Genomic DNA, 22,234 nt, shown 5'->3' with positions numbered 1-22,234 from the left:
AATGTTAGAATCAGACATGTGGACCTTTATGATCCCAAGTGGAGAATGATAAGCATATTTTTGGCTTTAATGAATCTGCTTTTGGAATACTCTTCCCCCCACCTGATGCCCTCCTTTTCCTTACTGTTGAAATCTTACTCATCCTTCATGTCCCACTCAAGGTAGGCTGTGTCAGTCATCCAGGTCCAGGAGATTCACTGATCCTGGGCTTTCCAAGAAGGACTCTGGGTGTCCCACTGCCACTAGGCATGAGCATCTCAAGTTGGGGATCCTGTCCTATGGTTTTGCATGCTGGGTGCAGAGAGAATGTCGGAAAATGTTTTCTGGCTGAAACTGGCTAATGTCAAGCTGTAATTGTGAAACTACCCCATCTCCAAGATGGGAGGGAACTTACAGACCAGAGATAACCCCTCCCTGATGATGCTGAGCCCCCAGAGCGACCCTCACTGACCACCCCCCAACACCTAGATTTTGTGCAGGGAGGGCCAGGGAAAAGAGGCAGAGACTAGGAAAGTCATTTGTTTGCTTTTTCAACGAATTATAACATAACTTGTGCTCATTTTAAAAAATTAAAATAAACAGAGTAGAAAGTAGAAATTTTCATTCTCCTTCTTCCTCAGTCCCAGAAGTCAGCAGCTATTAACAGTCAGTGCGAGTCCTGCAGGCATTTTTGCTTACACATAAACAAATGTCATTTTCTTTTACAAAAATATGATCATCCTTCACATACTGTTCATCTTTCTATGTGTTCTGTGGTGTAAGGAGAAGCCCACCCCTTTCCCCTGCCACCTCCCTGGATCCTGGGCTCCTCAGGCTCCTCCAAACGAAATGGTCGGTCAAAAGATTTTCTCATTTAAAATGTGTTGCTTTCCTGGGTCATTTTATTTTCTTGTAACATGCTCATTATAGAAAATTTGGAAAATACAGTCAAGACACAAAGTAAAAAATCATCCATCAGCCACTGTCCACAGATAACTGCTGCTAGCATTTTGATGATTTTGATGATAAGGTTTACAGTCTTTCTTTCCTTTTCTTTTTTTTTTTTTTTTTGAGACAGGATCTTGCTCTGTCACCCAGACTGGAGGAGTGCAGTGGCACGATCACAGTGCCTCAGCCTCCCAAGTAGCTAGGACTATTATTGGACGTGCTAATTTAAAAAGAAATTTTGCAGAGACAGGGTCTTGCTATGTTGCCTAGGCTCATCTTGAACTCCCGGTCTCAAGCGACCTCCCCACTCGGCTTCTTAAAGTGTTGGGATCACAGGCATGAACCACTGCACTTAGCCCAGCCTTTTTTCTATGTGATTGTATTCTACATAAATCAAAACACTTTACCTATTGTTCCATAACCTGTTCTTTTCCACCTAATAAAAGATTGTTATTCCATATTAGTCTACAGCATGAGTTTAGTATGCTGTGTGACCTCAGGGCCCCCTTAGAAGCCTACTTTTCCTGACCCCCATTCTGAGTAGGGAACCCACCGCAGCAGATGCCCAGAACGCTCTTGCTCCAGGGTGTAACCTCTGCATACTGGCTCCCTTTCAGGAATAAAATGCCCTGAGAAGTCCCTGAGCACCTGCCTCCTCCACCTCCCCTGAGCTGAAATCCCAGCACCCCACTGATGGTTATGCAGTCCCCCTGCAACTTCTCCAGCGCCGCCTACCGGTGCAGTAAGTAGAAGCCCGCCCCTTTCCCCTGTCACCTCCCTGGACCCTCCGCTCCTCAGCTCTGCTGCCAACCCAAGACCCAGAGTGGGGAGGATGGAGGTGGGGGCCTCGGTGGTCCTGACTGTGAGGCAAGGGAAGGACTCTGGACTCAAGCTGGGCAAGGGACAGTGCCACTTGCCCTTGTACCATGGCCAGCTTTCCCTCAGAATGATGAGACTGAGGAAGGGCAGGGGCAGGTGGATATCAGAGGTGGGCCAAGGAGGGTGCTGAGCCACTTGAAAGTTTTCTGGTTCCCAAAGCAAATACCCAGCTTCCCAGCCCAAGCCCATACTCTGCCCAAGGAATTTACTAGCCAAATAGTGTGGTTAAGTGTGATGTTGGGCAAGATCCCCCCTCTGGGGATCTCAGTCTTCCTACCAATTATACAAGGGGAAATATAGCCAGGTGGTTTCTAAGCCACTTTCCCAGCTCTGAAACTCTAAAACCCAACTGGAATCCATGTTTTCAAATGCTCTGTTTTCTCTCAAAGTCCCTGTACGCCTCATGATTAGTTGAATCCAATTATAGACCAGGTCTGGTTTGAAATACCATTAACATAATAATTATTATGGGCTGTCCTCTCATTTAATCCTCACAACAATCGTAAGAGGAGATACCATTTTTATCCTCTTTTTACTGATAAGAACACAAGGTCCAGAGAGTTAAGATGACTTTCCGCTTATGTGGCAGAGCTCGGATTTGAACCCAGGGCTGCGTGACTCCCAAACCTGTGCTCCTTATTAGCCTCCAGTCCCCATACTACCCTGTGATGGGTGTAAGGATCATTCTTCCCTTGCTACAGTTAAGGAAACTGAGGCCAGACAGAGGAGATGTTTTCCTCAGGGTCACATAGCAAGCTCATGGCACAGCTGGGTGAATCCAGGCTCTGTGTCTCCCGGCCAACCGTCACTCCCCCACTCCCAGTGAGCACTGGCTGATTTTCTTTCTTCTTTTTTTTTTTTTTTTTTTTTTTTTGGAGACTGAGTCTTGCTCTGTCACCCAGGCTGGAGTGCAGTGATGCGATTTCGGCTCACTGCAACCTCTGCCTCCTGGGTTCAAGCAATTATCCTGCCTCAGCCTCCCAAGCAGCTGGGACTACAAGCACACACAACCACGCCCAGCTAATTTTTGTATTTTTAGTAGAGACAGGGTTTCACCATATTGGTCAGGCTGGTTCGGACTCCTGATCTCTGATCCACCTGCCTCGGCCTCCCAAAGTGCTGGGATTACAGGCGTGAGCCACTGTGCCCAGCCTGGCTGATTTTCATAGACAGTTGTTGGGGAACCAGAAACAGCCCCTGGGGCCAGGCGCAGTGGCTCAGGCCTGTAATCCCAGCACTTTGGGAGGCCAAAGCAGGAGGATCACTTGAGGCCAGGAGTTCAAGACCAGCCTGCCCAACATGGCGAAACCCTGTCTCTACTAAAAATACAAAAAATTAGCTAGATGTGGTTGCGTGCACCTATAGTCCCAGCTACTCGGTAGGCTGAGGCATGAGAATTGCTTGAGCCTGGGAGGCAGAGATTGCAGTGAGCCAAGATTGTGCCACTGCACTCCAGCCTGGGTGATGGAGCAAGGCACTAACAAGAAAGAAAGGAAGAAAGAAAGAAAGACAGACAGAGAGAGAGAGAGAGAAAGAAGGAAGGAAGGAAGGAAGGAAGGAAGAAGAAAGAAAGAAAGAAAAGAAAGAAAGAAGGAAAGAAAGAAAGAAAGAGGAGGAAAGACAGGAAAGGAAGAGAGAGAAAGAAAGAGAGAAAGGAAAAGAAAGAGAAAGGAGGGAAGGAAGGGAGAAAGGGAGGATGGAGGGAGGGAGAGAGGGAAGGAAGGAAGGAAGGAAGGAAGGAAGGAAGGAAGGAAGGAAGGGCTGGCCCCTGGGCTGGAGTCAAATACCCAGAACTGAACAGGGATGGGGGTAGTCAGGAAGAGAAGGCCGTGTTTGTTCAGCCAAGCTTGGGTTCACCTTCCCCAGCTCAGTCTAGACAAGTATTGGCTTTGGGCAAGTCCCAAAGAAAGAAATACATTACCTGCAGGGTGGGGAGGGAGGTCTGGGCCTGGGGACCCCTCACTGTGCTCTTCACTCCCTCACTCCCTCATTCAATCGCTTACCCAACAATTCCTACAGCTTGCTAGGCACTGAGATAGGCAACAACAGCCGCATCCCAGGTCTATATCAAAGAGCAGATGGTGACCAGGCAAACACAGCACATAGGTTGAGGACTCAGGAGAACAAGAGGGGCTCTCAGGAACTCAGAGAAGAGGTTCCTCCTGGAGGAGGTTCTGCTGAAGCTGAGCCCTGCATGCTGAGTAAGCGCTGGGCAAAGTGGTCCAGGAAGGAGGAACAGCATGTGTGAGGGACAGGAGGCTGGCAATGAGGCTGTGTGGCTGAGGATCCAATGTCAGACCAAGGGCAGAGCAATGGGGAGGAAAACAGGACCAAGTCCTGCCATGCCGTGGGCCATCCTGAGGGCAACAGAGAAGCCTTGCTGGGTTGCTGGGAGAATGAAATGAGTCGAAATAATAGTAATGCCTAAGGACAGCTAGTATTTCTTGAGGGACTGCCACGTGCCCGGTGGTCTCTTACTGGGGTGGGCCACATGTCTGGCTCATGGTAAGTGTTCAGAGCCTGCTTGTGGGGAAGACCGTGGATAGCGTGAAGGCCTGGCAGCATGCGGACGGACCTCGGTTGTTTTGGTTTGGCTTTTTTGTTGTTGTTTGTTTGTTTTTGAGACAGAGTCTCACTCTGTCACCCAGGCAGGAGTGCAGTGGCACCATCTCAGCTCACTGCAACCTCGCTTCAAGGTTCAAGTGATTCTCCTGTCTCAGCCTCCCAGGTAGCTGGGATTACAGTCACGTGCCACCATGCCTGGCTAAATTTTTTTTGTATTTTTAGTAGAGATGGGGTTTCACCACATTGGCCAGGCTGGTCTTAAACTCCTGACTCAGGTGATCCACCCACACTGGCTCCCAAAGTGCTGGGATTACAGGCATAAGCCACGGCGCCCAGACCCATGAAGAGTTTTAAGCAGGGAAGGAGGGTGGTCATATTTATGTAGAGTGAACACAGCTGGAGGCATGCAGGGAGCCCAGCGAGAAAGCAGCAAGGCTGGGGAGGCTGAGGCCGGGGGTGGGATGGAAGAGGAAGTAGATGGAAGAAATGAGGAGCCAGGGATTTCTCCTGGGAGCACACGGCTGTTTCAGAGCTGACAACTCATCCTCACTCCCCTATTTCGCGGAGCCCCAGAGAGGGCAGGTGCAGCAAGCTGGCAGCTGCTGTAGGCCAAGAACCCAGAGACCCACATGTACTCCTAGCACCAAGAGAAACTAGAGTTTGATTCCTGCAGTCTCCCATGCCACAGCTTCCCTGGGTAAGCATGTCTGGTGCCAGGGAGATCACTCTCTGTGCAGCAGCCCATCCTACTACTGGATTAGGAGGTCTTTCTTTCCATGGGTCCCCTTGTGTCTATGGTGGTCCTAGCTCTATCTTCTGACCCCCTCCTTTCCACAGGATAGTCCTTTAAAGGCCCTCCATTTACTCGTTTTCCAAAGACTCCTTCCCATTCTTCAACTAAATAAACAGAGGCAGTAGTATTGGATTCTTCTGCTACCTAAGCGCCTTAGCTGACATGGGAAAAGAGGAGTCCACCTGCACTTAATTCTTGGCCCTGCCACTTAACCAGCTGTGTGACCTTAGGCCAGACACTTCACCACAATAGCCTCAGATTTCCCATCTGGAAAATAGGAACAAAAATACCTACCCTTGCTGGGTTGCTGTGAGGACCAAATGAGTCGAAATAATAGTAATGCCTAATGACAGCTAGAATTTATTGAGGGACTGCCACGTGCCAGGTGGTGTCTTACGGGGCTGGGCCACATGCCCGGCCCATGGTAAGTGTTCAGAGCATGCTTGTGGGGAAGCACATGGATAGCATGAAGGCCTGGCAACATGCGGACCTGGGTTCAAATCCTGCCTCTGCCCCTTATAAATGTTTCGGCCTCAGAGAAGCCAGCCTCTGCATGACAGCTTCACCAGCTGGTAAGTGGTAACAGCAGAGGCAGCTCGCCAAGTTGAGTAAGATCAGGCATGTAAAGCATCTGGTGGCATTAGGATCACATCTCTCTCTTTGGGTCCACAAGCAGGTACCCAGCACCGTCTAAGTGCCAAACACTAGGGGAAGAATCATTGGCCACTTGCCCAAGGTCACTCAATCTTTGCCTCCCAGCCTGCTTTTGCTCTGCACCATGCCTCCTCCATGTCATGGGAGCCCAATGTTGTGTGGGCCAAGGCTGCTGAGGGCCAGGAACACAGCCTGCCCTGGGGGAGCAGTCCACTGCCCCTGCCCTGACACCCCATCTCTTTGGCCAGACGTGGGTGGCTTACAAGCTGCAGTGCCCTGATGCCCCATCCCTTCGGCCAGGCATGGGTGGCTTGCAAGCTGCCGTGATCATCATCCCGGCCCTGCTCTCCTCATCCACTCTGCTGGTCATCAGCTGTATCATATGGAAAACGTGCCGCCGGTGGTCCCGGGTCACCTGCCCCAGCCCACCATCCCCATGAGGGGCCCAGGTAAGCCATTCAAGGTCCACGATGACACGGAAGATCCACTGCTCTTTTACTCTTGGTCTTGTTGTGCAAAACACCCAGGTAAGGCCCTATCAGGTCTGCATTGCCCCAAGGTGTGACATCTAAGAGTGACATTAAAAGGAGAAACTCTCCTTCCTCTCTTGAGGCAACAGGGACAATGTGCTTAGCTGGATAAAGCCTCGGAGACACCATGAGCGCTGTCTTTGGCCTCACAGCCTCCCTTGCTCTTGTCTAGGATCTGTCGGATGTTACTCACCAAGCCTTTGGGTCAAGGAAGGTCCATTCTGCTGCCCTGTAACTGTAACTGTAAGTGACTATGGGCCAAGGCTGCCCTCGACCCCACAGTGTCTCTCTCTTGACCCACTGGGCCTGATGGGGCCTCCACAGGGAACCTTACCAAGAAGCACAAAGCCTCCTCCAAGGAGTGCACTCCTGGTTTCACCCCAGCTGAGGTGTGGCTTATCACATTATCCAGGGCTTGCAGCCCTTAGAATTTTCCAATTCTCCTATCTTAAAACATTTCCCCATGCTTTCCTGAAGTATTGGAGTTACAGGAGCTGCCTCTCATGCCGCTAATTTTAAAAGCCCAGAATTTTCACCACTACCCAAGATCTCAGGACATCTAGTCTGACTATGTGTCAACCACGACGTTCATGGTTTCTTCCACTCCTCCAATGACACTCAAGTGCGTGCCATGTGCCAGGAGTGCCAGGTGGTGAGTTTATAACAAATGAGACCCAGAACTAGTAAGCCAGTGGTTAGAAAAGAACAGTGACAACAAAGTATGAGAAGTGCCTGGAGGGGATACAGGGGTCTGTGGGAGCATAGAGAAGGAGCAACTAACCAGTCAGGAGAGGAAGGTTAGGGGGAGCCTCCAAGAAGTGGCATCTGAACTGAGACCAGAAGGATGACTAGGCACTTGCTGGAAGGAGTGAAAGGATAGTCCAGGCAGAGGGAACAGCAAGTACAGTTTAGGGGTTGACAAACTATGGCCCACCTCTTGGTTTTGGAAATGAAGTTTCACTGAAACACAGCCATGTCCAATCACTTATGTATTGTCTCTGGCAGCTTTTGCTCTGCAGGGCAGAATGAAGTAGTTGCAAAAGAAACACTAAGAATTACAAAGCAAAAGAAGTATTGACTATCTGGCCCTTGACAGAAAAGGTTTGCTGACCCCTAGAGATTGGAGAGCTCATGCTGCCTTTTAGGGAACATAGTGGCTTGGAGGGTAAGGGTGGGAAAAAAGTAGTAGGCAGCTCACAGTGCGTTCTTCCCGTAGCCATAGTAGCTGGATCCAGGGTAGATACACCTGATTTAAACCGAGCTGATCAGAGTCTGTCTTCTCAGAAATTGGAATCTGGGATGTCAAATTCAAAAATGGAGCCCAGTCACATTAACACCTGTGAAGCTCTGCTGCGGGGCCCCCTCGAGCCTGCTCCTTGCCCAGACTGCTCAGTCAACCATGCCTTTGACTCAGAAGGCCCTTGCAATCAATTCCTCTAACATTTAATTTTCATTTCCCCTCAAAGTTTCTGTTACTTTCAATGAAAAAAAAAAAACCTTTCATTAACTAAAAGTCACTGAGAGAGATAAAGCTGGTAGGGAATACAGATTTAGTCAGTGAGGTCCAACATAAATATAATGTGAGGTATATTTAATATATAATTTTAAATTTTCTAATAGCCATATTTTGGCTGTTAAATTTTCTGATAGCCAAAATAAGTAAAATATATTATTTAAATTAATTTCACTAATTTAAAAAGAAATGTGTGAAATTAATTTAATTATTTTATTTATTTTAAACATACAAAATGTTATCCAGTGATAATACTAAAATCAATATCCAATATTTAAAAATTATTGAAAAGGTTTACAATCTTTTCTTTTGAACTACATCTTTGAAATCTAGGGTGTATTTTACACTTATAACACATTCAGTTTGGACTAGCCACATTTCAAGTGTCTCATAGCCACAGGAGGCCGGTGGCTAACACAGCAGACAGCACAGATTTAGACCCTCAGAGCCCTGCAGGAGTGGCTAAAAAGTCCTAGCCTCAATCTTACTGTTTCTCTGCAACCAAGTTATGAACACTATGAAGGCAGGGACTTGTGTGTTTACTTGTTTGTCCCCAGTGCCTAGCACAGAGAAAGCACTTAGTAAACATTTGTGGAGAGAATGGCTAGATGAAGAGGAGAATGGTATACCATACACTTTGACAAGTAAATCAAACTCAGGAAAGAGAATTCCCTCCAGCTCTTCCTTGATTCTATTTTTCTGCATTATTTCTTCCCCAGCCCACAGTGGCTGTTTTCTTTGACCAACCTTGAGTCTGCTTTGTTGATCTATCTTGTTGTTGCCAGAAATCTCAAGGAGCCACTTTTAAAACTCATCCCCAGTGACCTGCATGCTGGCAGCTCTAGCAAATACCATCCCCCACATTACCAAACACTGGCACTGCTCTCTCCTCTGCCTTCTCCCTCCTTCCCACATTCAACGCCATTGCCAAATGTCTTCTATTCTTTTTCCAGACATATCTCAAATTCATCTTCTGCTCTTCACCCGCACAGCCACTGCACAATTCAGGTTCTCATTATTACAGAGATGGCCTACAACCACCACCCTCTCCTACTTTCTCTACTTCTGTCTTTGCTTCTAATCCCTCTGTATTCGTTATCTATTGCTGCATAACAAATTACCTTAAAATTAGGTAAAACTTAAAACCACAAATATTACTTATCTCCCTTTCTGAGGGTCAAGAATCTGGGTATGGCTTAACTGGGTCCTCTGGCTTAGGGCCACTCACAGGGCTGCAATCAGGTGTTGGCTGGGGCTGCAGTCATTCTAAGGCTTGCTTGGGGGAGGATCTACTTTCAAGCTCACTCACAGCTGTTAAAAGGCCTCAAGTCCTTGCTGGCCATTGATTAGTCATCTGTTCTTTGACACATAGACCTATCCACAGGGCAGTTCACAAGATGGCTGCTGTGTTCCCTAAGAGCGAGTGAGCACGAGAGCAAGAGAAGATGTTCAAAACAGAAGCCACGGTGAGTTTTTCTAATCAAATCTCAGAAATGACAACCCATCACTTCTAACATATTCTATTCATTAGAATGGAATCAATAAATTCCATCCATACGCAAGAGGAGGAAATCACACCAGGGTGTGAATACTGGGATGTGAAATCATTAAGGACAACTCAGAGACTGCCTACCACATCCTCTTCCTTGCCTCCTAGCGCACCATCTAAAGTGCAAAGCTACGGCCAGGTGCAGTGGTTCATACCTATAATCCCAGCACTTTGGGAGGCCAAGGCGGGTGGATCATCTGAGGTCAGGAGTTTGAGACCAGCCTGACCAACATGGTGAAACCCCATCTCTATTAAAAATACAAAATTAGCCAGGCATGGTGGCTCATGCCTGTAATCCCAACTACTCGGGAGGCTGAGACAGGAGAATCGCTTGAACCCGGGAGGCAGAGGCTGCAGTAAGCCGAGATCGCCCCACTGCACTCCAGCCTGGGCAACAAAAGCAAAGCTCCATCTCAAAATAAATAAATAAATAATGTGCAAAGCTGACCTCCTCTCTCCCCTGATCAGAAATTCTGATGACTTGCTGATACTTCGGAACATCACCCTTTATTGTCCAAAAGATCGCCAGAATGGGTAAATAGTAGAAAAGCAGAGCTTTATCGGTGATATTAGTTTGCAAACCAGGAAGAGAGAATCTCCAGTGTGGACCAAATGTGTTTTCTCTTCGAGGAGGGAAGGAACAGGTTGGGTTTTATGCCTCACAAGGTCCATATTTACACAACAGAGTCATACATATTTAGCAGATGGTGGGGGAAAACTATACATATTTATGAGGGGAGCTGAGTGCATGCACAATGCGTAAACATATATGTAACACTCATCCCATGCTCACTTTGGGGCAGAATTTTAGCATTAAAATGAGGTAGAATTTGACTCTTTATATCAAAAGATGAACCACAGGACCCAAAGACAGTTTGTGTACCGCCTCTATCGGCTAGTGAAACTGGCTTAGGGTCTGCAGTTGCTTATCAGAAGAGAATGTTTGTAAGGCCGGTCCTCTGTCCAATCAGAGTTGTAGTGGTCTTGGGTTGTAAATCAGAGTTAGGAGGGATATGATGAACCCCCAACCCATAGGTAACTTTAACTTTTGTTTCCTTAATCTTAGGGTCTGTCTTAGTTGATAAGGGGGCTTTTTAGATCACTTCTTCGTAATATGCCCCCAATCTCCATTCCATTCTTACCTTCCATCCTATACTCCAGTTCCCAGAAAGAGCTCTGAATCATCAAACTACCATTCCCTTGTACACGCCAGTGCCCTGGTCTGGAATGCTCCCCCTCAACTTCCCCAGACTTTTCTACCTGGCCAACTCCTACTCATTGACCAAGACTTTTGCTTTTGCCACGCCTGTCCTAATCCCGGCCGGCAGCTTTATCTATCCCTAATCAGACCTCCCTTGGTGCCCTGTGCTTTCCACTAACACAGCACTTAACCACACCAAATCACGATTATCTCCACTTGGATATCTGAAAAGATCTCAAATTTAACATGTTCAGGAGTTCATTTCTACTGATTTTTCCATAAGTAGGATTTAGTAGGAGGTGGATCTTGAAGCCATCCTTTCTGACTTCTCCCAGGAGCCTTGCCCCTGGTCTGAGAGACAAGTTATAGAACCTCACCAACTTCATTAAAATTACAAAAATGCCCAGAGAGCAGCCACTTGGTAATAGGATGCTACCAAATAAATACATCTGATGCTTTAAAGGCAATTAGGATCATCACAGGCTTCCTGTAGACACAGGAAGAGGGTGGGGCAGGTATAGTGATTGAGATTCAGATTAGGCAGAGACTTTCCCAACCTGCCTCCACTAGTCGCTATCTGTTCTAGACAAGTTACTTCATGTGTAAGCCTCATATCTCAATTTGTAAATGAAAATAACTTACCTGGTTACTGTGGTTACCATGTGTCAGGTGCTGTTCTGAGTGCTTTAAATATGTTAAATTTTTTGTTCTTTTGGAGACGAGGTCTCACTCTGTTGCCCAAACTGGAGTGCAGTGCCGCAGTCACGGCTCACTGAAGCCTCGACCTCCCAGGCTCAAGCAATCCTCCTCCCACCTCAGCCTCCGGAGTAGCTGGGACCGCAGGTGCTTGCCACCACGCCTGGCTCATTTTTTTTTTTTTTTTTTTTTTTTGGAGAGGCGGGGAGTTTCACTATTTTACCCAGGCTGGTCTTGAACTCCTGGGCTCAAACAATCCTTCCACCCTCGGTTTCTCAAAGTGCTGGGATTACAGGTGTGAGCTACCGTGCCCAGCCTAAATATGTTAAATTTATTTATCTTTAGAATAACGGTATAAGGTAGATACTATTATCCTATTTTACAGAGTCAGAAACTGTGGCAGAGAGTAACTTAGGCCAGGATACCCAGCTAATAACTGGCAGAACCAGGATTCCAACACAGGCAGTGAAGGGTAGGAGTCCTTGTCATAAGACGCACTGCACAGGCCTGGGTCGATTAGTTGAATAATGCGAGTGAAGGCGAGAGCAGAGCCTGGCAAGCAGTAGGCACGCCTGATTATTTTAAAATGTAAAACTCCTTGGCCTAGAGATCAAGAATTATTTCAAAGTCCTTTATATTCTGCGTGAACCCAACAGGTCTTTTCCCTCGCATATGAAATGGATGGTTGAGAAGGACATCAGAGACAAGTCTTAGGTTCGTACAGCCTATCGGTTCTTTTACCCAGATCCTCCTTTTTAAGTAGAAGCGGAAGTAGCTGATGAGCAAATGAGCCCACTTCCGGTGTTACCCCGGGCCTTTTTCCAGCTGAGCAGAGACAAGGTCGCCCTCTTCCCACGCCGCCTCAGTCCCGCGTTGACCCCTTTCCCGTGAGAGCCCCGCCCTCGGCGAAGGTTCGGTTTAACACTGGTGGAGGTTGGAAGACGGAGCTGCACCTCTCCGTCTTTCAACCAATGGACTTCCCTGTTCCTTCTCACTGTTTGGTAAAGTCGGTCCCTCCTCCCAGCCGCCAGAGGGCGCGACATCGCGTGGCTCGAAGCCGAGAGGGCTCTTGAATACGGAAGTGACTTTACGCAACCGGAAGACCGTGGCCTCAAGGGACGGGGGCCGTGAGCCGGGGGTTCCGGTGGCTGGAAGCTGAGCAGTCATGGTTCCGCCAGGCAATCGTTTCCACTTCTGAGAGTCTCATATGCTCAGATGAGAAAACGGAGGCTTTTGGAGGAAGGAGCTTGTCGTATTTACACAGCGAAAAACTCCTCAGACAAGCGCGCTTGCCATACGACTCACCAGGACAAAGGGACGATCCTTGAGGGTGTTTGCTCTCGGCCTGAGGAATCCCTGAGGCAAGTCTCACAGAACTGTGCCCATTCCACAGATGGAGAAAGCGAAACCCGGAGAGGGAAATGCAGCGTACAGGGACTTGCCAGAGTAGGGTTACTAGATTTAGCAAATAAAATGCAGGATGCTCGGTCGAAGTTGAATTTCAGGTACACAACGAGTAATGCTTTAGTATAAGACTGTCCCAAATATTGCAATGAGACACGTATGCTAAAAAATTACTTATTGTTTTTCTGAATTCAAATTTGTCTGGATGTCCTGTATTTTATCTGGCGATCCTACCCCAAGGTCACCTAACTGAGTGGAGAAGCAGAAAGCGCTACTGGGGGGTCCTACATGCCTCCCTGCCTGGGGCTCACCAGTGTATGGAGCTGGCTTATTCCCAAGTGTTATTCTGAGGTTATTTTAAAGGCCCCCAGCTCGTTCCAGTCGATGGTCTTCCTACTGCAGGATCTAGACCCATTCAGGAGCTGACAAAGAGCCACATCCTCCACTCCCATTCAGGGGTACCACACCACCACCACCCAGACTAGTTTATTCAAAAGACACTAAGTATCTGTGGTAAGCACAGTCTTAGGTTCCAGATGAACTAGCAAGTAGGAGAAACACTCCCTGTCTTTGTGGAATCGACAGGATTAGATACTCAGGAAGACAAGTATGTAGAGAGGAAAACTACAGTACGTTGTGATCAGTAGTTCTTTAATAGGGATAAATACAGGATGCATGAAAGCCCAGAGATGGAACCCCTGATCAAGGGATAGAAAGTAAGAGAAAGGAGACACCCAAGCTGAGGCCTGAAAGATTCATTCCTTCATTCAGCAATTATTTCTTGAACATCTACATGAAGGGCAGTATTCTAGGCACTGTGGACCCAGCAATGAACAAAATAAACAAATATTTGCCCTCAGAACTTAATTCTAAGTGAAATGTATATGTTAGAGGGTGATCTGCGGAGGAAAAAGTAAGGCTCTGAAGGGGATTATAGAATGCTGGGGCAGGAATGGAAATGTTACAGTTTTTTTTGTTTGTTTGATTTACAGATGGGGTCTCACAATGTTGCCCAGGCTGGCCTCAAACTCCTGGGCTCAAGTGATCCTCCTGCCTCCGACTCCCAAAGTGCTGGGATTACAGGAATGAGCCGTCACTCCCAGCCTGAAGTGGGTAGTCAGTAAGGCCTCACTTAGAACATTACATTTGAGCAAAGACCTGAAGGGATGCGGGAGAGAGATCTATGCAGAGATTTGGGGTTATAAGTGTGTCTGGCATGTTACAGGAAAAGAAAGGAAAGGGGATGTGATGAACAAGATTCCAATATGATAGCTTTCTAAGGGATTTTCAATGATAATTTTGACCATATGTTTCTCACCTTAAATATGGTCTTTAGAACCTAATCCCTGTAAAATATGACCACTTAAGTTGGTGGGGGCTACTTTGAACAGGATGTTTGGAAAAGGCCTTCTTGAGATGGCAACATTCAAGCTGAGGCCTTTAAGATGAGAATGAGCCAATGCTGGAGTAGCTAAGGCAACAGCAAAGGCGAAGACTTGGAGACAAGAAAGAAGTCAGTAAATGTGAGAAACTGAAATGTGAGAAAAGAGTGGCATGAGATGAGGTGGGAGAGGTGGGCAGGCGTCTCGGGCAATTTAGCTTTTATTGGCATTGCAGTGGGAATCAACTGAAGGGCTTTCAGCAGAGGACTGACAATCAGATCATTTTACTGGTTGAATTTACACAGGCTTAGCTCTTTATCCCAAAGGTGCCAGGAAGAGGGTTTAAAATGGAGCAAAGGGATAAGTGGAACCCCCATCCTCTTGCCTCCCCTTTGTTCCCCTTACAGCTGGAATGAGATGGCTTGGGCAGGTGGGTTTCCTGGGTGAGGGATGACTCCCATCCAGAGAGCCACCATCTCCCTCTGAGCCAGGGTGAACAGAGTTGACAACTTGTGTCTCTGACCTCCTCAAAGTTTCCTGGTTGGATCCCATTACTGGGTATATACCCAAAGGACTATAAATCATGCTGTTATAAAGATACCTGCACACGTATGTTTATTGTGGCACTATTCACAATAGCAAGACTTGGAACCAACCCAAATGTCCATCAGTGATAGACTGGATTAAGAAAATGTGGCACATATACACCATGGAATACTATGCGGCCGTAAAAAAGGATGAGTTCATGTCCTTTGTAGGAACATGGATGAAGCTGGAAACCATCATTCTGAGCAAACTATCGCAAGAACAGAAAACCAACACCTCGTGTTCTCACTCATAGGTGGGAATTGAACAATGATAACACTTGGACACAGGGTGGGGAACATCACACACCAGGGCCTGTCGTGGGGTGGGGGGAAGAGGGAGGGACAGCATTAGGAGATATACCTAATGTAAATGATGAGTTAACGAGTGCAGCACACCAACATGGCACATGTATACATATGTAACAAACCTGCACGTTGTGCACATGTACCCTAGAACTTAAATAAAATAAAAAAAAAGTTTCCCGGCTGGGTCTGCCTTTCCGACTGTGGGCAGAGGTGAAGGAAGCACACGCCACTACCAGCCCTGAAGGTCTCCTCCCTCCACCCCTTTTGAATATACTTTTTTTCTTTTGTTTTTTATTTTGAATACACTTTCAATTAATCTTCCCAAAGATCCTGACGTGCTTCTGCTCCAGGAGCATAGAGGGCTCCCTGCTGCCTCCAGAATTAAGTTCGGACTCCTGGCTTTGTAATTCAAGGTCCTCTGTGACCACGCTGCACTGTGAGCTCCCTGAGAATCAGAGGGACTCACCTCTGCATCACCAACATCTACCACGGGCTCTAGCCACAGTAAGTGCTCACTAAATGCTCAGGAAGTACCTTTCAATCTCACTTACTGAGCACCTAATGACATGGTAAGTCCTGGACTAAGTACTTTATACCCATTTTCTTTTTTTTTTTTTTTTTTTGAGATGGAGACTTGCCTTGTTGCCTAGGCCGGAGTGCAGTGGCAGGATCTCGGCTCAATGCAACCTCCGCCTCCCAGGTTCAAGCAAGTCTCCTGTCTCAGCCTCACAAGTAGCTGAGATTACAGGTGTGTGCCAACATGCCCGGCTAATTTTTTGTATCTTTTTTTTTTTTTTGAGACGGAGTCTCGCACTGTCATCCGGGCTGGAGTGCAGTGGTGTGATCTCAGCTCACTACAACCTCCACCTCCCAGTTCAAGCGATTCTCCTGCTTCAGCCTCCCAAGTAGCCAGGATTACAGGTGCCCACCACCACACTCAGCTAATTTTTTGTATTTTTAGTAGAGACAGGGTTTCACTGTTTTGGCCAGGCTGGTCTCAAATTCCTGACCTCGTGATCCACCCGACTTGGCCTCCCAAAGTGCTAGAATTACAGGCGTGAGCCACTGCTCCTGGCCAATTTTTTATATCTTTAGTAGAGATGGGGTTTCACCATGTTGGCCAGGGTGGTCTCAAACTCATGACCTTGTGATCCACCAGCCTCGGCCTCCCAAAGTGCTAGGATTACAGGCATGAGCCACCACACCCGGCCTTATACTCATTTTCTTATTTAATCTTCACAATAACCCTCTGAGGGAAATATAGTTATCAGCCACATTGTACAAATGAGTAAACAGGCTCAGACAGGTTAAGGGCATGTTTATTCAGACAGATTCAGACATGTTTATTCATTTGCCAATCCAGCATATACTTTTTGAACACCTACTCCATTCTAGGTGATAAGGACACAGCAGTGAAAATAAATCAGGTTTATTCCAAGAGCCTGGAGCTCACATTCTCGAAGGGCTGACAGTTGCCCTTGTGTTATGGAACACATTATGGAGTTACGTTATAGAGTATGTTGAGTGGTGGTAGGTGCTTATGAAGAAAAAGAAAACTAGTTAGGAGAAAAGAGAGAGACTGGGACATGCTATTTTCTAAAGGGTGATCCAGAAGGCTTCACCTAAAGAAAACATTTGCACAGAACCTGAATGAAGTGAGTGGGGCCCACAGATAACCCAGGAAGATCATTCTAGAGAGGGGACAGTAAATGCATGCCCAGTAGTGGAGTGTTTGAAGAACAGAGAGGAGGCCAGTGTGGCCAGGACCCAGTGTGTGAGAGGGAAGTGTGGGAGTCAGAGGGCCAGCTGGCCAAGGACTTTAAATTTCGTTCTTGGTGAAGTGGAATCCCAGGAGGTACGGCATCTGGCTGCTGAGTGGAGGATGGACTGGGGAGGGAAAAGGGTAAGAAGGGGCCAGACCTGAATATGAGAAGACGGAAGCTCAGATCTGTTAACTCCTTGAGGGAGAGAATGAGAGAGAGTGTGCGCGCGCATAGGAGGGGCTTCAGGAGGCACAGGTGGGTTGTAGGGAGGCATTGGGAAGAGGATGTTCCTCAGGTGATGCCCCAGGGAAGGATGGGTCTGTGAGTGGCCAAGAGGAACATCTGGCTTCCAAGGCAGCCAGGAGGCATGAGGAGCCACTGCCGGTGGGTTACTCAGCAGGGAGCTTGGAGGAGGCAGTGCCCATGCAGCCAGGGGTCCGGGAGACCCCTGCTTAGATTCGCCTGCACAAGCCTGAAGCCCCTTACCATTCTCCACATTTCAGGCTTTTTTCTTCTCTTTAGAAAAAGATTGAAATAAGAAACAAAAACAAATAACTGGGAAAAAATGACTATTAACTATTATCCTCAGGTAAGCCACATCAAGTTCTGTGTATGTCTTTCTTGGAAAAGTAAATTTCACATCCTTGCTGCAAATGGAACATGAAGCACTAGAAAGGCTCCAGTGAGAAATCTGTTCAAACTTCATGACGGCCACTGTCATTTCCAAAGCCACAGAATGCCCCCTCAGTGGACCTGCTCAGAAGAGGGAATCAGCTCCACCTGGGTCTCACTGCAGCCAGCCATGAGCTCTCCCCAGGATTCCTGTGCTTTTCACAGCAGATGCCTGGTTCCAGCAGAAAACCTATGTCCCTCCCCCCAAAAGAAGTATGAGTGCTTGGAGATCTGGGATGGAAGCAGTCTCAGAGTCTGATAGATGATTACAGGCATGTTAATACCTGTAAATCGTGGCTTTGGTAGATCACGGGATAGTAGAGTAACCCTTTCTGATTGCCCTGAGTCTCTTGATATCCCAAGCTTTCAGCCTATTTATTGTCAAGATGCCAAAAACTAGATCCCACCTGGAAAAGGGAGACACCCCTTGAGAACACCTGGTTCACTCCAAACCCATGCCACATTGGCTCATGAGATGACCTCAAAGCCACGTGCAGGTCTCAGGACAGGCTGAGATACTGAAGCAGGATGGCCCGGCTTACCCAGAGAGAAGCTCAAGTGAAGACAGAAAACCCATCACAATACAATGTCCAGAATAAGCAAATCCATAGAGATGGAAGGTAGATTTGTGTCATCAGGGACTGGGGACTGGGGAAAATGGAGAGTGACTGCTAATGGGTATGGGATTTCTTTCTAGGGTGATAAATATGTTCTAGAATTAACCGTGGTGATGGTTACACAACTCTGAACACATCAGAAACCACTAACTTCTCCACTTTATTTATTTCTTTCTTTATTTGAGATGGGGTCTCGCTCAGTCGCCCAGGCTGGAGTGCAGTGGTGTGATCTCAGCTCACTGCAACCTCGGCTCACTGCAACCTCCACCTCCCTGTTCAAGCGATTCTCCTGCCTCAGCCTCCTGAGTAGCTGGAATTACAGACACATACCACCACACCCGGCTAATTTTTAGTATTTTTAGTACAGACGGGGTTTTGCCATGTTGGCCAGGCTGGTCTCGAACTCCTGACCTCAGGTGATCACCTGCCTCAGCCTCCCAAAGTGCTGGAATTACAGGTGTGAGCCACCGCACCCAGGCTTCTGCATTTAAAAGGGTGAATTTGATGATTGCCTATGAATTATATCTCAAATCTTTTAACTGCAGCAGAAATATATTTAGAGTCCCCCTTGCAGCCACTGAGGGGGACTCTAAAATCTGAACTCCTTTGCTCAACAGCTCACACACCACAGGGGCATAATTTGGGAACCCGGCAGTGTGAAGGAGCCTTTGTCCTGATAAGCACTGCCAGTCTCGGGGGATGCCAGGGCTGTCAGCACTGGACACAGCAATACTCCGTGGCCAGCCCTGTTCTAACAGGCACTGCCCAAAGAAGCGAAAGCGACCACCAGGTGTTTGCTTTACTCTGACTGCCTTGCCAACCTGCAGGGAGAGCAAGGGGGCAGGGTCCACTCAAAACCTCCGGCACACCCATTTCTTGGCTCTGTATCTTCGGTATGAATTTCCACAGCTGTGTTAAATACTCCATTACCCCTACTCTGGGCCAGGCCTTAGGCTGGGTGTTGGGCTGACACAAAGGCCCTTCACCAGTTATGAGCTACATAACTGCCCATCTCAGTCCCTGACAGCAGCCCCTTCCTTATGGCACCAGGCCTGGAGGCCCGTGAGGAGGCAAGACAGGAGTCAGAGAAGGTGAATGCTAGTGGAGGAGGCACACGCTGCAGCCAGGGCTCAGGACCCAGGCAGAGGGTGTGGGCTCATCAGCGCACGGTGGGGAAATCCTGCCCCAGGCCTAGCCCAGGCTGCTTTGTGAATCGAACTGCCAGATTCCGCTGCAGTTTTTAAAAACCTAAATATTTATTTATTTGCATTATATTTACAAAGGTGGAAAGGAGACCAAAGGAGACCCCAAGAACGCCCCCACACCTGGCTGACCAGGCCCCTTGCACTGCAGAGGAGGCAGACACAGCTGGAAGGGACAGGATTTATGTTGCATACTTGAACTACAGCGAGTGTAAGACTGGTCCTATTTACAGGGCAGAAACATTACAGGTGGAGCGCGGGGATGGCAGGGTGGGCACCAGAGTCCTGGCCAAGGGTACCCTTGCCTGCCATCTTCCCCACCTCTCCCAGACGCATCTCTGAGGCCCCGCTGGGGTTCTCCAGGGGGAACGAGGCCTGCTCACATGATGCTCGCCGGGGTGAAGACAGGGCCCACACACAGGGTGTCTGTGATCTCCCAGCCGCAGGACAGAGGCTTGCACACACCCTCCACGTCATCCTCCTGTTCTGCAGCCATCAGCTGCCTTCGCAGCGCTTCCCTAGGGGTGAGAGAGGGGTGCTGCAAGTAGCCAGCATGGGGCTGGCAGGCCCCTGTACCTGGAGACGCAGCCCCATTGGGCAGAGGGCTCTCACCTCAGCCTAAGCTCAGCTGAGGGCAGGGGCAGGGACAGGTGCTGACCCCTCCCCAACTGCTTCCTACTCCCGTGTGGTCCCCACCCCTCAACAAGGGAAAGAAAGCCACATGTATCGAGCATTTACTACGGGTCAGACATGCCAGGCACTTATCTATTTGTCTTCCCAAAAACCCCATGAGGGAGGCATTACCATCCCTAGTGCATTGATGATGTAATCAATCAGTTCCCCAGAGAGAGAAGTGACCTACCTAAGCTCACATCCCTAGTAGGAAGTAGAACTAGGACTGAACCCAGCTCTCACTCCAGAGCCCACATTCATCCACCCCAGGCTTGGGACTTCAAACAAAATCACATCCCATTTTCTCAAACAATCCCACAAACTGCTTCTCCTCCTACATACCCATGTTGATCAATGGCTCCACCATCAGAGTTGGAAACAGTTGGCAATCTTGTTCCCACACCCAATCGAGCCCTGCTGAGCCCAGCTTCTGAACATCCTCATGTGCCCCGTGGTCTCCATCCCCACGGGTAACACCATTTCAGTCTCCCTGATCTGCTCGTGCCCTCTCCAGACAGTTCTCAGCCAGGGCCCAGGTTCATCTTTCCAAAAAGCAAATCCCTGCCCTTGAGCTGCCAGCCGTTTCCCTTTGCTCTCAGGCCCTGCAAGATCCGGCCCTACCCGCCTCTTCCGCCACACTCCTGGCCACACCAGCCCACACACCTGGGCCATCCACTATGGCCATCTTCTCCGCTCTTACACATGTCCTCTCCCCAGCCTGGACCCATCCTTGTCTCTCTGCCTGCATCATCAACCCTCACCTAATTCCTCCTTAGCCTTCAGGTCTCAGCTTTGGTGACAGTCCTGAGACTGGACACAGCAGAGGAATTGAATGTGCCTGGGCAAACTGCTCCTGCTTTCTGTAGCCCTCTCCCTACCCCCAAAGAGGGACCCTTCACCACTGACTAGCTGTGTGACCTCAGAAGAATGACCTCTCTGTGATAATGCTGACCCCACAGAGTTTTGTGTGGGTGAAATAGTCATACAACGCCCAACATAAGGCCTGATGTCAGGGTTCACTGGATGTGACTCCCCCATCTTGCATGCCTCCTGCCTCACTGGATCCCAGCACTAGGCTGGTGGGGCAGGCAGGGCTACTGTCACGCCTGTTTTCTAGATGGAAAGACCAAGGCTTAGCAAGCAGGCAGACCAAGTCTTTCCTGTGTCACACAGCAGCCACCCAACTGGTCAGCTCTTTCTGCATCTGCCCTTGTCCTCGGTCTACACAGGAACTAGGGTGGTCTTTCCAAAGTGCAAATCAGACCGTGTTATGCCCCTGCTTCAAACTGGCCCGTGCCTCCCACTGCTGTCAAAGCGTGTCACTCGGCCTTCAAGCCCTTCCCAGATCTAGCCCTGCCTCCCTCTCCAGTCACAGCCACTCTCCATGAAAGCCTTGAGTGCACCACACTTGCTCTCCGTTCCTTTCTTCTGGGGAGTCCTACCATCCCCTCCTGTAGTTGCCTCCCACTTCCTCAGGGAGGCCCAGAACTCATGGAGGGCTCTGCACTTCCACCAGGCACAGTATTATCACAAGGGCCTGTCTGCTTCTCTGTGCCTCCCTCAGGGCTGTGAGCTCCTCTAGGAAAGCCCAGCCTCACTTACGGCCACAGCCAGGTGCCAAGCACAGGCCTCACGTGGGACCAGCAGCCAACAGCTACTTGTCAAGTTGGATTACACAGAAGCAGAATCTCAGATCTCAGGTTTCCCTCGTTTCTGCCCAGTTCCTCCCCATACCCCCATTTTCCAGCAGGGCCCTCTTACCAGGCCACCCGGGACATGGCATAGGTGATGTGGCGGGCCTGGGTCCCCCCAAAGGGGGAACCCATGCCCACAGTGTAGGCGCCCATGTTGTCAAAGACCAGCCAGTCCCCTACGTGTAGTTGCGGCAGCCACAGGCCCTCAGCCACGCAGTCACAGCCATCGACCGCCGGGCCCCACAGGCTGCTGCTGTACACGGGCTGCTCCGTGGATGGTTTCTGTAGGAAGAGGGGATGGCCATGCCAGCTCTCCTGGGCATACAACAGCCTTGCCACTCCCTCCCTCCAAAGCCTTCTATGGCTCCCATAGCCAACAGGATCAAGTCTAGATGGGCCTCCTAGCTTAGTATTTAAGGCTATTCCCACTTCTCTGCATTCGTTGCCTCTTACACTCTGAAGTCACGAATGCCTGGTCTTAAATCCAGGTTCCAGCAGTTGTTAGCTGTGTGACCTTGGGCCAAATGCTTAATCTCTCCATGTCTCAGTTCGCTCATTTGTAAAATGGGGATAACAACAGTACCTACCTCGTAAGGTTACTGCAGGGATAAATGAGTTAGTGTATGGA

General features: G+C 48.7%; 1 protein-coding gene across 6 annotated transcripts in view; it reads right to left on the bottom strand.

Annotated features, from left to right (window-relative positions):
- Window positions 1-19,270: 19,270 nt before the first annotated feature.
- The window catches only part of AZIN2 (antizyme inhibitor 2), a 41,209-nt gene continuing 38,245 nt past the window's right edge, over window positions 19,271-22,234 (bottom strand). For 5 of the 6 annotated variants that reach the window (XM_030823350.1, XM_030823353.1, XM_030823351.1 and 2 more), the window contains 2 exons: window positions 21,674-21,888; window positions 19,271-19,758 (listed from right to left, as the gene is read on the bottom strand). In XM_030823350.1, the coding sequence (XP_030679210.1) occupies window positions 19,620-19,758; window positions 21,674-21,888 (354 nt within the window). In that variant the 3' untranslated portion in view covers window positions 19,271-19,619. Of the gene's footprint in view, window positions 19,759-21,673; window positions 21,889-22,234 lie in introns of those variants that run through there. The other variant, XM_030823354.1, reaches the window with a different exon arrangement.

This window comes from Nomascus leucogenys, chromosome 12 (assembly GCF_006542625.1).
Source record: "Nomascus leucogenys isolate Asia chromosome 12, Asia_NLE_v1, whole genome shotgun sequence".
NCBI lineage: Eukaryota > Metazoa > Chordata > Mammalia > Primates > Hylobatidae > Nomascus > Nomascus leucogenys.
The sequence above is the reverse complement of the archived record's forward strand: the minus strand, read 5'-3'. Positions and strand labels throughout refer to the sequence as shown.